General features: G+C 37.1%; 1 protein-coding gene across 39 annotated transcripts in view; it reads right to left on the bottom strand.

Annotated features, from left to right (window-relative positions):
- The window catches only part of MAGI1 (membrane associated guanylate kinase, WW and PDZ domain containing 1), a 678,789-nt gene that overhangs the window by 78,335 nt on the left and 586,103 nt on the right, over nucleotides 1–14,351 (bottom strand). For all 39 annotated transcript variants that reach the window (XM_054550292.2, XM_054550294.2, XM_024244055.3 and 36 more), the window contains 3 exon segments: nucleotides 9,698–9,755; nucleotides 6,841–6,977; nucleotides 4,123–4,215 (listed from right to left, as the gene is read on the bottom strand). In XM_054550292.2, coding sequence (XP_054406267.2) covers nucleotides 4,123–4,215; nucleotides 6,841–6,977; nucleotides 9,698–9,755 — 288 coding nt within the window.

Here is a 14,351-nt window from a genome sequence, read left to right as displayed (position 1 = left end):
TTCTTACTGTCCCTCACTCCCATGCATGAGTGGCATTGATGTGCAGGTACATAAAACCACTAGATCGTTAGCTCCATGAGGATTTTTATATGTATATCAAGTATCTAGAATATTGTCTGGTACATTTTATGTGCTCCAAAAATTTCTGTTGAGTGAGAGAATGAATGAACAAATAAAAGCACACAGAAATGGTATTTATCACATCTTTGAGAAGGCTGAAAAGAGGTGTTTGGTTGTTGGAGCTTTTCACTCTTATTATAGGCTAAGTTAGAAAATGTGAAAATGTGCCTGGCAGTTTATCTAATTAAAAAAAAATACATTAGCATATTTTGTGCTGAGAATGTTAACTTAATAAAGACATGAGCAGAGCTTTGAAATTATACGACTGACTTCCTTTTCCAATGTTTAACAAGGGAAGGAAGATCAGAGGGTTTCACATTTATGCACATTTTATTACTTTTTACGTATGGGTGGATCATTAGTTAATGTAGCTTTTGGAAAGAAATGCTTTTCACCCCATAAGCAGTGGAATTTGGAGCTCTCAGCTGCAGCCCTGTGGTACATGTAATTTTCTAAGATCCTAACCTCTGTTTACCAGTCACCAGTTTTAAGACTTGGTTGTGTCTTACCCAGGGAAAATCAGCTGGGTAGCTTTTTAAAATGTACTCATTTTCAGTTCCTTCCTTAGACTCACTGATCAAGATGTTCTGGGTCTTGGCCCAAAACTCTGCACCTGAATGAACCTTAGGTGCATGTTTCCCTGCCAGGCTGGGGGGAGGGGAAAGAAATGTCACTTCTTGACACTAGTGTTTAAATACCCTAGACCAGTACCGTCTAATGGCACTTTCTGTGATGATGGAAATGCACTGTTCAATATGGCAGCCACTAGTCACATGTAGCCACCGAGCCCTTAAAATATGGCTAGTGAGACAGAAAAACTTAATTTTTTGATTTTTTAACTGTAATTCATTTAAATTTAAATGGCAACATGTAACCAGTGGCTTCCATACTGAACAGCATAGATTTAGACTACACAAATGAGGTATCCCACAAAAACTAAAACAACCAAAAACCTTTCAACCAGAAGTTAAACTATTCCTCATGTATAGTGTTCAAATCTGTGCTCTGCTACTTAGTGGCTATATGGCCTTGGGCAAGTTACTAAACCTCTCTGCCTGAGTATCACAAGTATAAATGGAGGTAATGATGATACCTATTTCACATGATAGTTGTGAGAAACAACCATGGCAGATAATGTAGGTAAAGTGCCTAGGAAGGTACCTGGCACATAATAAGAGCTCAATAAGTGAGTTATTGTTTTGATGGCGGTGGTGGTAGAGTGAGTGTGGTGGAGGGGTAGCTGCAAAAATCTCTCTCCAAGCATAAGCTTGAAGCTGGAGAGTTTTCATAACAGCAAATCTCCAAATTATCACTTGCTGAGATTAGAAGTACACTCTTGGTCAGGGGAGAATTTAGCTGGCCTGTGAACTTGGCAAAATTACTACCAAACAATCTAACCAAATTAGCTATATGGCTTCTTCCTGACAGTCTATCAACACTAGATACTGCCCAAGATACAAGACACTAGACACCAGATGGCTAATCAAGACACTTAACCGGTAGGCAGGTAACCCAGAGTTATAACCAATGAAGCTAAAGTCTAGGTTAATGTTTATTGAAATCACAGCTTGGAGCCAAATGGTATGGATTTTAACTTATTGATATGGTTTCTTTGGTATCAGTTATATTCCAAAGATTATAAAGGTGCTTGAAACGTGTGGATCAACAGAGAGACTACGCAGTAGAAGGGTGGTAAGAATAAACGAGTCAATCTCGAGGAGAGTTCAGTGAGCCTGAACCTTCAGACGCTATTGAATGGTATTTGGAAGTGGAGCCTTTGGGAGGTGATTATATCATGAGAGTGGAGCCCACATGATGGGCTTATTCTTATAAGAAGAGGAAGAGAGCTAGTCCTTTCTCTCTCTACTCTGCACTACATGAGGACACAGTGAGAAAATGGCCGTCCGTAAACCACAAAGTGCACCCTCATTGGACATTGGATCTGCCAGCACTTTGATCTTTGACTTCCCAGTCTCCAGAACTGATAGATAAATGTTTGTTGTTTAAGCCACCTAGTCTATGGCAACTTGTTATAGCAGCCTGAACGAAGACACCAGTGGATGTCTTAGTCAATCATTAGATGACTAAGGAAACAAGGAAGAGATACAAGGAACTAAGGAAGAAGAGAAAAAAAGAAAAAGAAAAAAAGGCTGAGTGAAAGAAAAGTAAGAATCTGAGATGAAGTGTCTAATACAGATAAATACCATCTCAATTCTTAGTTGGTGCACTAAGCACTTGGCACCCAGAACTTGAACCTTTACAGCTTTAATTTATTTAATTTCTAAGACAATTATGTAAGAAAGTCTGGTTGGCTATTCTATATGTATATGTGGATGGATGGATGGATGGATGGATGGATGGATGGATGGATGGATAGATGGATGGATACTGTTTCACTCAATAATAATGTCATCAGAAAATGGATATCAAGGGATTATGCCTAGTTTGGGATTATCTCGCAGTGAGAAAACAAAAAAACAGAGAATCATAGTCTCTTGCCTCCATGGGATTTAAAGTCTAATGAGGAAACTATTGTTAAATAATAGCACACAAATGAACCTAGTTATAATGGTTAAATTTCATAAATGTGAAGTACAGGATGGTTAAGAGTAAACATGGTAGGGGAATCTAGCAAAGACCTGAGATGAACAGGAGTTAGCAGAGTAAGAAGTAGGAGGAAAAGACAACTGCGAACAGAAGGAACAGCCTCTGCAAAGGCTCAGAAGCGGTTCACAGTTTTGCTGGTTAAAAGAACTGAAAGGAAGCTAACTTACTGTGAGAGAGGGGAAGGTAAGAAGGCATGAGCCTACAGAAGGAATTTTATATTTACAAAAAACCCCACAAAAGTGAGGACACCACAGTTATGTTGATATTAATCAACATTATTATCTACTATATCCTATCTTTATTAAAGCCATTATCACCATTAAAAAGTATATTCATGCCAGAAGAAATTATTTTACATAAATTGATACTAATTCTAATCTAGTGACAATGTCAGCTGGCAGAGAAACAATTTCTTTCTTATGAAAATTATAATGAATTAAAATTAAAGAAATGAATTATTCTACTTCTCTTTTTATATGTAACACAATTAAATCTCTTTTAAAATGTAGAAAGGAAGACAAATTTTATAATATTTTTATTGTTTCTGTACCACAAACATTCCCCAACTCTGTCAAACATGATGCTTGTTTAAAAGAAAAAGAAAACTAAACACAAATATTTTCTATAATTTAAGAGTAAGGAGGCCTGAAAGTTGCAAGGTTCTGGAGCTTCCAATTTTCAAGAATAATCCTCTATAAAGGCCTCATCCTATGTGTGAATGTAAACAAACAAGACCTATTGAAACGTTGTAAACATGCATATATACGAAAACTGCAGCAAGAATAGGGAATGAGAACTGAAAACACAATATCAAACCATTTGCATTTATAGGAAAGTCTTAGACAAAACCTAATATGTTGGCTAGACTCTTGAAATATCTAATGCTGAGTTTCAGATTTATCTTTTTTAACATACTATTAAATATCTGTGGTCTCTAAGTCAGTGATTCCTATCTCTGGGATGGGTTTGCTCCCCAAAGACATCTGGCAATGTCTGGGGACAATTTCCTTGTCACAATGAGAGGTGGGCTGTGTGCTACTGGCATCTAGTGGCCAGGGGACATCTCACAATGCCCAGGACAAACCCACACAACAAAGAATTACTTACCCCAAAATGGCAATGGTGCTGAGATTGAGAAACGTTGGTTTGAATGATCATTTAACAAGTAGTCTTTATTTTTAAAATATTACAAATAGTTGGAAAAAAATTATTCAGGAAGATTCCTAATTTTTCTTGACAAGTCTAACAACACATTTATCATTGTTTTCATTATTTACGGTTTTCACTATCAAAGGAATGACTTGGGAGTTACAAGATTCCACTTTTCAAAATACCTTTAAAAAAAATTAGATTTTGAGTTAAACCATGACACAATTAGAAAGACAAGTACTTTACCCTGAAGTGGAGCTTCTCTGGCTGACTCTGGATTGCTTGGAGGGTGGTTTGGAATAACAGGAGGCACAAGGGCTGAGTGATCTTCTGTCCATTCTATGAAAAGGAAAAGAAAGTTTCCTATTTTTCCTTCAAATGGCTCATTGAGTTACTTATGATTCACCTTATTATTAATAATACTCAAGGCAATAAACCAAGGGCAGATAGCTTAGATTAAAAAGAAGTTGTTATCTGACCTCATTCTATGAAGCTCTTTTTTTCTTGTCTAAGACATTTTGGGAAAGAAATATTACGATATAATGAATAAGAACTCCAGTTCTCTTTGGCTGGAAAGTCCAAAGTGAAGTCAGTTAAAAAATGTCAGGAAAGACATACAGTCAACTAATGGCAGCTGTATAAGGGAGAAATTTCTCTAATGTGATTGAGACATGAGCTGGGCTGCTGAGGCCAGCTTGTCCTAGGTAGGGAGGAAGATGAAGGTAAATTTCAGCAGTTTGCTAAGGGTATGCTCTTCTGTTATCTCTGAATCCAAATGAGACCTATCACAAATACTCCTGGGTCCTAATTGTAGTCTTATTCACTTGGAAGGCCAGACATAACTCACAGTGAGTGACCCTTGAGATGGCACCCCAGAATCACTTCCAGCTCAGCTAACATATTCAATTGTACATTCTCATTTGCAAACTGCACTTTCTAACACTACCAAGTTTTATCAGCTCAGGAAAGATACATTAAAAAATTCCTTTTAGAAAAAAATAACAGATGTTGATAAGGATGTGGAGAAAAGGGAATGCTTATACACTGTCGGTGAGAATGTAAATTACTGCAACCTCTACAGAACCATCATACAATCCAGCAGTCCCACTACTGGGTACCTGAAGAAAAAGAAATTATTCTATCAGAATGATACCTACACTTGTATGTTTACTGCAGCACTATTCACAACAGCAAAGATACAGAATCCACCTAAGTGTCCATCAGTGGATAAGTGGATAAAGAAAATGTGGTATGTATGCCATGGAATACCGTTCAGCCATAAAAAAGAGAATAACATTATGTCTTTTGCAGCAACATGAATGGAACTAGAGACCATTATCTTAAGTGAAACAACTCAGAAACAGAAAGCCAAATACCACATGTTCTCACTTCTGAGTGGGAGCTAAATAATGTGTACTTATGGACATGGAGTGTGGAACAATAGACCATGGCAACTCGGAAGGGTTGGAGGGGGATGAAGGATGATAAATTACTTAATGGGTACAATGTATACTATTTGGGTAATGGTTACACTAAAAGTCCACACTTCACCACCACTTAATATACCTATGTGTCAAAAGCTGCACTTGTACCCACTAAATGTATATGAGAAGAGTTCTTTTTAGCTAGAAAAGAGACTAAGGTAGATAACATTTCAGTAGGTGAACATACACAGACATACATACCTACTCTCTCTAAATTGTACAGTCCAGGGCAGTGGTTGGCAAACTATGGCCCACTAGCCAAACTGGGGCCAATTCCTGTTTGGATACAGCCTGTGAGCCAAGAATAACTTATATTTTCAAATGGTTGAAAAGTAATAAAAAGGAGAATACTTTGTGACATATGAAAAGTACATGAAGTTCAAATTACAGTGCCCATAAAGTTTTATTTGAACACAGCTACACCTATTCATTTACATATTGTCTACAGCTGTTTGCATACTACAATGGCTGAGGTGAATAGTTCTAACAGAGATTGACTGTATGAATCGCGAAGCCTAAAATCTTTATTATCTGGCTATTTACAGAAAAAGTTTGCCAACCTATAGTATATGGTTTATATTTATTATATTCAATATTATAGTAACAGAAGCGTTACACTTGATATTCTATTTGATATTCACATATTATATTGAGGGGAGTATTAAGCCCATGATTCTAAAAGATCACAATGAAAAACTGGGGAAAGCCAGAGTATCTAGTAATAAACGAATGGCTAAATAAAGCAGAGGCATTCATGAAATGGAACATTATGTCACCATTAAAAAGTATAAGCTAAATCTATATTAGCCAACTTAGTAATATGTGCAAGAAATAAAAAGTGAGAAAACAGGTCTCACATACATACTATATATATATAAATTATTATCAGATTTTTGTTAAAATATGCATATATGTATATCCCTAGAAAATTTCTGCACAGGGCTTATCTCTGAGAATGGGAAGGGGGCAAGCAGGGGAGAATTTAATGTTCTATACTCCCGAATTGTCCATATTTTTACAAAGAGCATGAATTAGTCTGTAATTTTTAAAAAGCACCCAAAACTACCAGCTCTTTCTGATTCTTTACATGTAATGTTCCTAAAATTAAAAGTTAGTTTCATGCCCAGTAACTCCACTTAAAGTAAAAATGCTAAAAGTGGTTTGGATTTAGCTACCAGTTGCAATGCAAATACTGCGGGGGCAAGAGATTTCCTCCCCCATCAGAAAGTTCTCTGATCTAATGATGCTCCTTTCTAAATTAAAATGGAGATTTGGGTGCCTTCGAATTAGGATCTCCACTTTGGCCATCCAAAGGAACATGGAGAGGGGGTTCTCTTCCTCCCCACAGGACATCAACTCTTCAGTGTGGCAAGAGAGGACTCAATCATCGAGGCCAGTTCTGACCACACGAGGGTGTCAGTGCTCAGATTTCGCCCCATGCTCCCCTGCTCAAGAAAAAGCCTAGAGGAAAGAGGCCAACCTTCTGTCTGCTGCTGCTGCTGCTGCTGCTGCTGCTGCTGTTGCTGTTGCTGTTGCTGCTGCTGCTGCTGCTCAAGCTGCTTCTTCCGTTTGGCTTCTAGAACCGGGTTCTCATATTGTGTCTTCCTGTTGATGTGGCTGGGGAAGACAGCAAATAGTATTCAGCTTGAAACACTTCATCCCACCAGCAAAATGCCAATCAGACCAAGTCCCTGGAATCAAACTGAGTAGAGCAGGTGGTCTGAGATGCTAACCCTTGTGTGTTAAAATGCTCAGTTAGAAAGAGGAAATAAAAATGAAAAGTTTCCATTACTGGCTGCTTATATGCACTAAGCACTGGGCTACCAGTTTTATATGCATTTTATTTAAAAGTCCTCAGTAAATGCCAGGAGGTAAGTCCTATTTTTATTCATATCTTATGAATAAGGAAAGTAAGTGTCTGGGCAGTTAAATACTTCACCTAGCATAATATAGCTAGTAAGCAGGAAACAGGCATGCAAGCTCAGGGTTGTCTGCTTTCAAATCCCAGGATTTTAACCACTGACCCCCTCCAAATGTCCAAGATACCACCTGACAGGGGAAGCTGCTTTAATTCAATAAGAAGTAGATTAAGGAATTATTGAGAAATAAGATTAAAGTGGCTATGTGACATTGTCTGTAACATACGATGCCAGAACTGCTGTGTAACTGTTTGCAGTAGGGTTCACAGAAGCATAAGCATTCATCCAAACAATGAAGTTAAACAAAGAACTCGACTCACATCTGTTAACTATTTTGATCACTAAACATAGAGGCATAATTAAAAGTACAGGCCTTAGGCAGAGAGACTCCAAATAAAGTTAACCTAAGTAGATGTGATGTGCTCAAAATGACAAAGATTCAAACACTTAGAGGGCTACAAAACTAATTGTATATATATACATACATACATGTATACATATGTATACTTACATATATATGGTGCATATATATGTGTGTATATATATATACACACATATATACACACACACAAGCATATACACATAAATATACATTTTTTTTTTTTTTTTTTTGAGACAGAGTCTCTCTCTGTCACCCAGGCTGGAGTGCAGTGGCGCGATCTTGGCTCACTGCAACTTCTGCCTCCTGGGTTCAAGCAATTCTCCTGCCTCAGCCTCCCGAGTAGCTGGGATTACAAGCGTGCATCACCATACCCGGCTAATTTTTGTATTTTCAGTAGAAATGGCATTTAACCATGTAGGCCAGGCTGGTCTCGAACTCCTGACCTCAAGTGATCCACCTGCTTTGGCCTCCCAAAATGCTGGGATTATAGGCATGAGCCACCATGCCCAGACTTATTTTTCTTAATTCAAAATAATAGTTTATTAGAAATTTAGAAGCATACTCTTTTGATTATTTAGAACTCTTGAGTTTTTTAAAAAGCTAGGCTTTATTTTTTTAAGCAGCCTTATCAATAGAAAGGATAGACTGATTGCTCTTAATTTCTATTAAAGGCCTACATGTTTATTTCCTAATTCTTGTAGTAATTTCATTCTAACAAATGGTCTACCATTAACAGGCACATGAATCTGAAAAGACACACAGAGAACTGTGTGGTAAGATAACAACTTGCCCTCTCAAACTAGTGTCTTCACCCATAAAAGCTTTTGTCATCTGTTCCTGCTCTCTCTTAATGCATAAACTAGTTGAGGGACAATTCAAAATGAGCTTCAAACAGCAAAAACCACACAGTACATCTGTGAGAAAGATGATCTTTGGGGCACACAAAAGAAATTTATTTTCTGAGGGTCAGAGGGAGAGCCAAGTTTTGCCTCTCTGATGCCCCATATTACCAATCCCTCTTGTTAGGCAAAGTGGAGGTAAAAGTCAGTACTGGCCAAGGACACTTGCTATATTGAACTCATAATTTTTACAATAAGATGCTGGGCATCTGTTTTATGGCCTGGCACTTTTTTCGTCTTGTGTTCATATCACCAGGGTATTATACAAATGACTTTTCATCACCAGCAGCATAAAGGAAAGAAAATATGACAGTTACATCTTCAGTGTGGCAGGTAAGATTATGTTTCTACAACATTTATATGGCATTTGCTTCTTTTGAAGGAACTTTTATTAGTTCTCAGAGGAAATTATATAATACAAAGCTTTTTTTTTTTTTCAATGTCCTAATCTTTGGGTTTCTTTTAGTATCATCCTATCAATCAATAGTTATGATGAAAGGAAAAAGCGGGAGCCCAATGCTAGAATAAGGCACACAGTAAAGAAGTCACGAGGGTTTTAGACTTTTAAAAATGGGAAACAAGAACCTCAGGCAAGAGAGAAACAAAGAAACACACAAAGTCTGCATCCTAGGCTAGTTCTCCATTTCCTCCTCAATCCTGGCAACATTTCATAAATTACCATGGCTGAACCTTTTGGAATGTATGAATGAATAAAGAAGTAATTGCTAAGGAGTTCAGATCTGGGTAGAACAAAAAGTAGACAAATCAGATACTCCTTGTAAAGATAAACAATCCCTCTTCATCTGGTCTACTGAATCCTGGCTTTTCTCATCCACTCATTCATTCAACTAACACTCATTAAGTACCTGCCATATGCCAGGACCATGTTGGGCCTTTGTGATGCAGTGGTGAACAACAGACATGGATCCTGCCCATGTGAATTTAATAATATGATTTGCTATTTTCAGATTTATTGAATATTTTCTCATTCATTAAAATATGCATACATATTTTCATCATAAAATTAATATTGTTAATTGGTTTGTGCCTTATAATGATGTCAGGCTGTACTTAACACAAATGTACATAATTATAGAGAGGTATAAACTAATGTGTGGATTGTGAATGGGCACTTACTCTACATAGTAGATACCATAGACAGGGTCTTCAATCTTCTCCCAACCAGCAGGCAGTTCTGAAATATAAAAGAACATTTAGGGCAAGAAGAGCATATTCTTGAAGAGCCTGGGTATTTTCAACAACTGAGTTAGGCAAAAAGAGAAAGACTCATAAAAACGCTTTAAATACAATTAAAACTGTATATCCTAACCAAAAAAAAAAAGTATCTATTATTTTATCAGTGTATTTTTCTACATGAACAGCAATTCTTTATCTACTGGTATTTTATGCAAGAAAATAAAACTTAATAAAATGCAGCCTTTATTCTAAATCACTATTAAATTAGATTTTAGTGAAAATATAGGTTAAACTTGCCTTGAATGCCTAGTTCCTATCTTAAATGTTTACGGTTTTCTCATTTTGTTCCTAGGCCATCTTATTACACAAGAAAAATGGATGAAAATTAATGTTTCATTTTCAATACAATAGTGTTGCTTTGCTCTCCTTGAAATAAAATAAAATCTGCATGTTATTTTCTCCTTGTTCCTAATGAAAATGCAGTTGGGTTTTTGAACTGCACACATCTATCACTCAATTGCTATCTCTGGGCTGGCCCATCTTTCCCAGCACTTAACCTGTGAAAGCAGTAACACAGCTCCTGATCTCTAAGAGCTCACTATCTAAGGTGGACGATTTTATTTCTTTAAATGTGGTGGTACAATGGCACTGGGGGATGTATGTGCCTTTCTGAAAACTCAACCATGCTCTACAGAACTTCCTAAGGTTTCATATCAAAGGCCAAAACTTTATTAAACAGGTAATAGTTCTGTCTGAACAAGAATCTGTTGTGGAAAGGCCCACTGCACCATATTATTTTACTTGGTGAAAGAAGGGACTAGGTTGTGTTTTTCTTTGTCATTAAACAATCCTCTCAGGCAGAGCAATAGTTATTCAACTTAATTTTAAAGCTTCCCTGATACATGTAGTCAAGGCAAACTTATGTAATACCACACTCTAAAGTGAATAATTAGTCCTAGAAGTAGCTATTAAGACCAACTTTGATAGAATACTACAAACTTGAAATATTTGAAATAGATTTTTGTTTAATTCAAGGAATCATGTGGTCACTAATTTAAATAATGATGTCATCAGGGCAGAAGGCTTACATATGCCACAAACAGTTCCAGACTGAGGTGGAGGTATGCACATGCACACAAACACATACAGACTAATTACTCAAAGTTTATGTTTTGTTCAGATTTGGCTGAACATCAAGAGACATTAATCTCATGGTTTTTGCTCCACATGTTACTTGTTTGCAAACAAAGAGACAGGTTTTCCCCCCTTTTCTTCTAAATTAAAAAGAAAAAACATTTAAAAAGTTTTAAAGAAGTCTTTGACTTGTAGGAGACATAAGCTACTAAAATGCAAGACAGGTCCAATTTGCAGATGTTGATACAACTTGGCATTTTCATACACTGAGTCTTGCAGACCGATGCAAATTAAATGCCTAGGAAATGCTTTCCCCTTACAAAGCTGGAAATTACCATTTAAATGAAAACGAACCAGGAAAATATTACCAAAGAGTTGGGAAATCGAAGATTAAAAAAAATGCAAATTGGTGCACAATCATACATTTGTATAGGGCAGAAGGGTGGGTGGATGTGAGGAGACAGCATTAAGTTTCATAGAAACACCATCTCTTTTCAAAATCTGCAACCTGAGATATGTGGCCTGATTATCTTTAGATAAAACAGGGGAAATATTAAGCTTTCAAGTTACTCAGTTATTAATTTGACAAACATTTGTTGAATGCCTACTTTTTGCCCGAGGGTGTGTTAGGCACCAGGGACACAAAGACAAACGCAAGTGCATCATCTAAGCAGAAAATTCAGCCACGTGGTATGTGCTTTGATGGAGGGCCGAGGAGGGTACTAGAAAAGAAGGTACCCGTGACTTCTTTTCTAGTGCCTAGTCAACAACTTAATATTCTAGAGTTGAAAAATGGGTCCAGTCAACTGGCATCTCTGGACATTTGTCAGTTTAAACACATCTTTTGGAACAGATGAGCAAACTCCAGAAATTGAAAAGACAGTTTCTCACTTCCAATGTGGTCATTAACTTAATCATAGAAATTAGTCTCCTAAAGCTTAAAATAGGAATGGGTCATTGATTTTTAAATAGGAAGATGTTTGTCCTAGAATTTGCCATTTGGTTCTAAAAGACTGAAAAAGGCAGAAAATATTTAAGTCCAGAATGACATTATAATTTTTTAAGCAAACACTCTAAAGACTCTTAAAAAGGAATCCTCGTATGACTAACCACAGTTAGGGAGCAGATTAGACTGTACAACCTATCACAGAGATTTGAGGTAGTTAAGATCCTTTTGGCATTGCCCAGATATAAGATTGAGCCTTAGTTCTTTCATTTATCTCTACTACTCTGTGGCCTTGGGCTACTTACTTAACATCTCTGAACCACATCTTTCTCTGGGTTTACCTCAAAAGTCAATGGTGGATTAAGCAAAGATACTTCTGAACACTTAGCACAGTTCCTGGCACATAGAAAGTGTCCAACAAATGGCAGCTGTTCCAGGAAAGCACAAAAGGAACAAGACAGATGTCTGTGGCCTGTGTACTTGCTACTCCTGCCTCTGAAAATCTCATGCTGCACTATTTTGTCTCCACAGAGCAAACATTGAGCAGTCAAAGGTTCTAAGTTCTTTTCAAAGAGAGTTCTCTGAGTATAGATTGAAAATCATGTTCAAAATCAGAGATACATTTCAAAACTGTGACTTAGTTTTGGGTGGGAGGAGGACTTATTTTCTTGGCTCTATCTCCCCTAGTTGGTTTCACCACATGAATACCCTATAATTCCAAAAGAAGGTTCTGCAGGTGCTTTTTAATTCTGGGGAGATGTCTGCAGAGGACGTGATAAATTCTGCAAACCAAAGTACATAATGGAGCAACTGACCCAGCTCAAACAACAGAGTTCAGAAATGACAACTCTATAATCAAATGATCTGTGTCCAACACCCAAGCCAACTGCCCACGCCTCTCAGAGGCCGATTACAAAGAGGGTTTCCTTGTCACATCTGGAATTACATTGTTCACTGAAAACCTGACAGTTGCTATTGTTTGAAATTAGGACCCTCTTATTAAGAAAATGAGCAGTGAGATTGTCAACAGAATCTGGAGTGAATGCAACAGAAAACAGTGTGTGTGCACGTGTGCTACTCTTTACACAGTGGACATGTGCAGGCAAAAATCAAAGGTTTTATCTCTACCCTTCCTACAATAACACATTTGGGCCATTTCTATAATATAGAATGCATTCCTCCCTTGTGCTGTGTTAATGGAAAAAAGTACCATAAGAAAGTACTGAAAAATCCAAGAAGAGGGAATTAGGTAATAAATAATAACACTGCAAATAGCTAATAGCATGTGCTGATCACAGGGACAAATATTAAAACACGCTTTCATTAAGTCACCTCATAAGCACCATGGGAGCTCCTCTTTTGGCCCCTCTTTATGGATAAGGAAAGGAAAGCTAAAAGAAGGTGAATAGCTTGTGTAAGTTTGCATAGCCAGTAAGCAGGGGAGCCAGACAGTTTGATCTGAACCCAGAGAAAGCCAAGAGAACTCATGTTTAGAGTCTTTAACAGCATAAGCAGGTCACCACGATATCAGAGTTACATGGGGTAAAATGCAGAAACTTCTTTCCTGAAAATTTCAAATTCAAATTTCCAGAGAAGCAAATAAGGTTGTGCCCCTGTACACAGCTGTGCTATCTCCACTGGCTGCCAGCAGACAGCAGAGTGATCTCTCACACGTATTACTCAGGTAGCAAGAGTGGTTGAAATTGGCTGAACAAATGATTAAGACACTCATTTTGTGTCTGGAAAACCTATTTCTGTCTCTTTCAATTACTTTATCTAATATCATTGGATTGACAAATTCTTTTTCGATCAAATTAGTTTCAAATTGTTCTATCATTCAGGGTGAACCTTAAGTCATCCCTCTCACAATGACCACAAAGACAACTTATTAAACATCTTTAAAAATAGATCCATCAATAGTTATCGACCATTGTTGGCATGTGCATCAATTACAACAGACAGGTTCCAAATGTTAAGAAAAACAGACCTTGGTTCTATTCTATCATAATTCTAGCCAACCATGACTGATTATCTTTATCTCACGTAACGAAAATAAAGAAAACCAAATGAATGCAATAATCTGTATTAAATAGATTTATATTTTCAGGTCTTCAGGCAATCTCAAAAATGCCAGGCAGACTCAATAATCTTAGTATAGTTCCACTCATACTGATGTTAAACAATCTTCTACTTAAACAATCTTCAATTGCTAAAGAATCTTCCATCAGCCGAGGCTTTCATCTGCAATTTAGCTGAAATTTATGCTTTCCTATGTATCCATCAGCAAATGTATCAGATGGAATGCAAACTAATTTTAATGTTGTTCAAGGTTGAACATAAAGGACTGAACGTAATAGCAAACATAATTCAATATATTCCAATAGCAAAGAAACAAGAATTTGGCATCATCTGCTAGTATAAATTATTCCTAAACAACAATAACTATAGTAGTCAAGACTTGATTTGCATTGACACAACTCTAAGGCAAACAGTACATATAGGTGCTGCATCACT

Source organism: Pongo abelii, chromosome 2, assembly GCF_028885655.2.
Source record: "Pongo abelii isolate AG06213 chromosome 2, NHGRI_mPonAbe1-v2.0_pri, whole genome shotgun sequence".
NCBI lineage: Eukaryota > Metazoa > Chordata > Mammalia > Primates > Hominidae > Pongo > Pongo abelii.
Note: the sequence above shows the minus strand (reverse complement) of the source record. Positions and strands in the feature narration are given on the sequence as shown.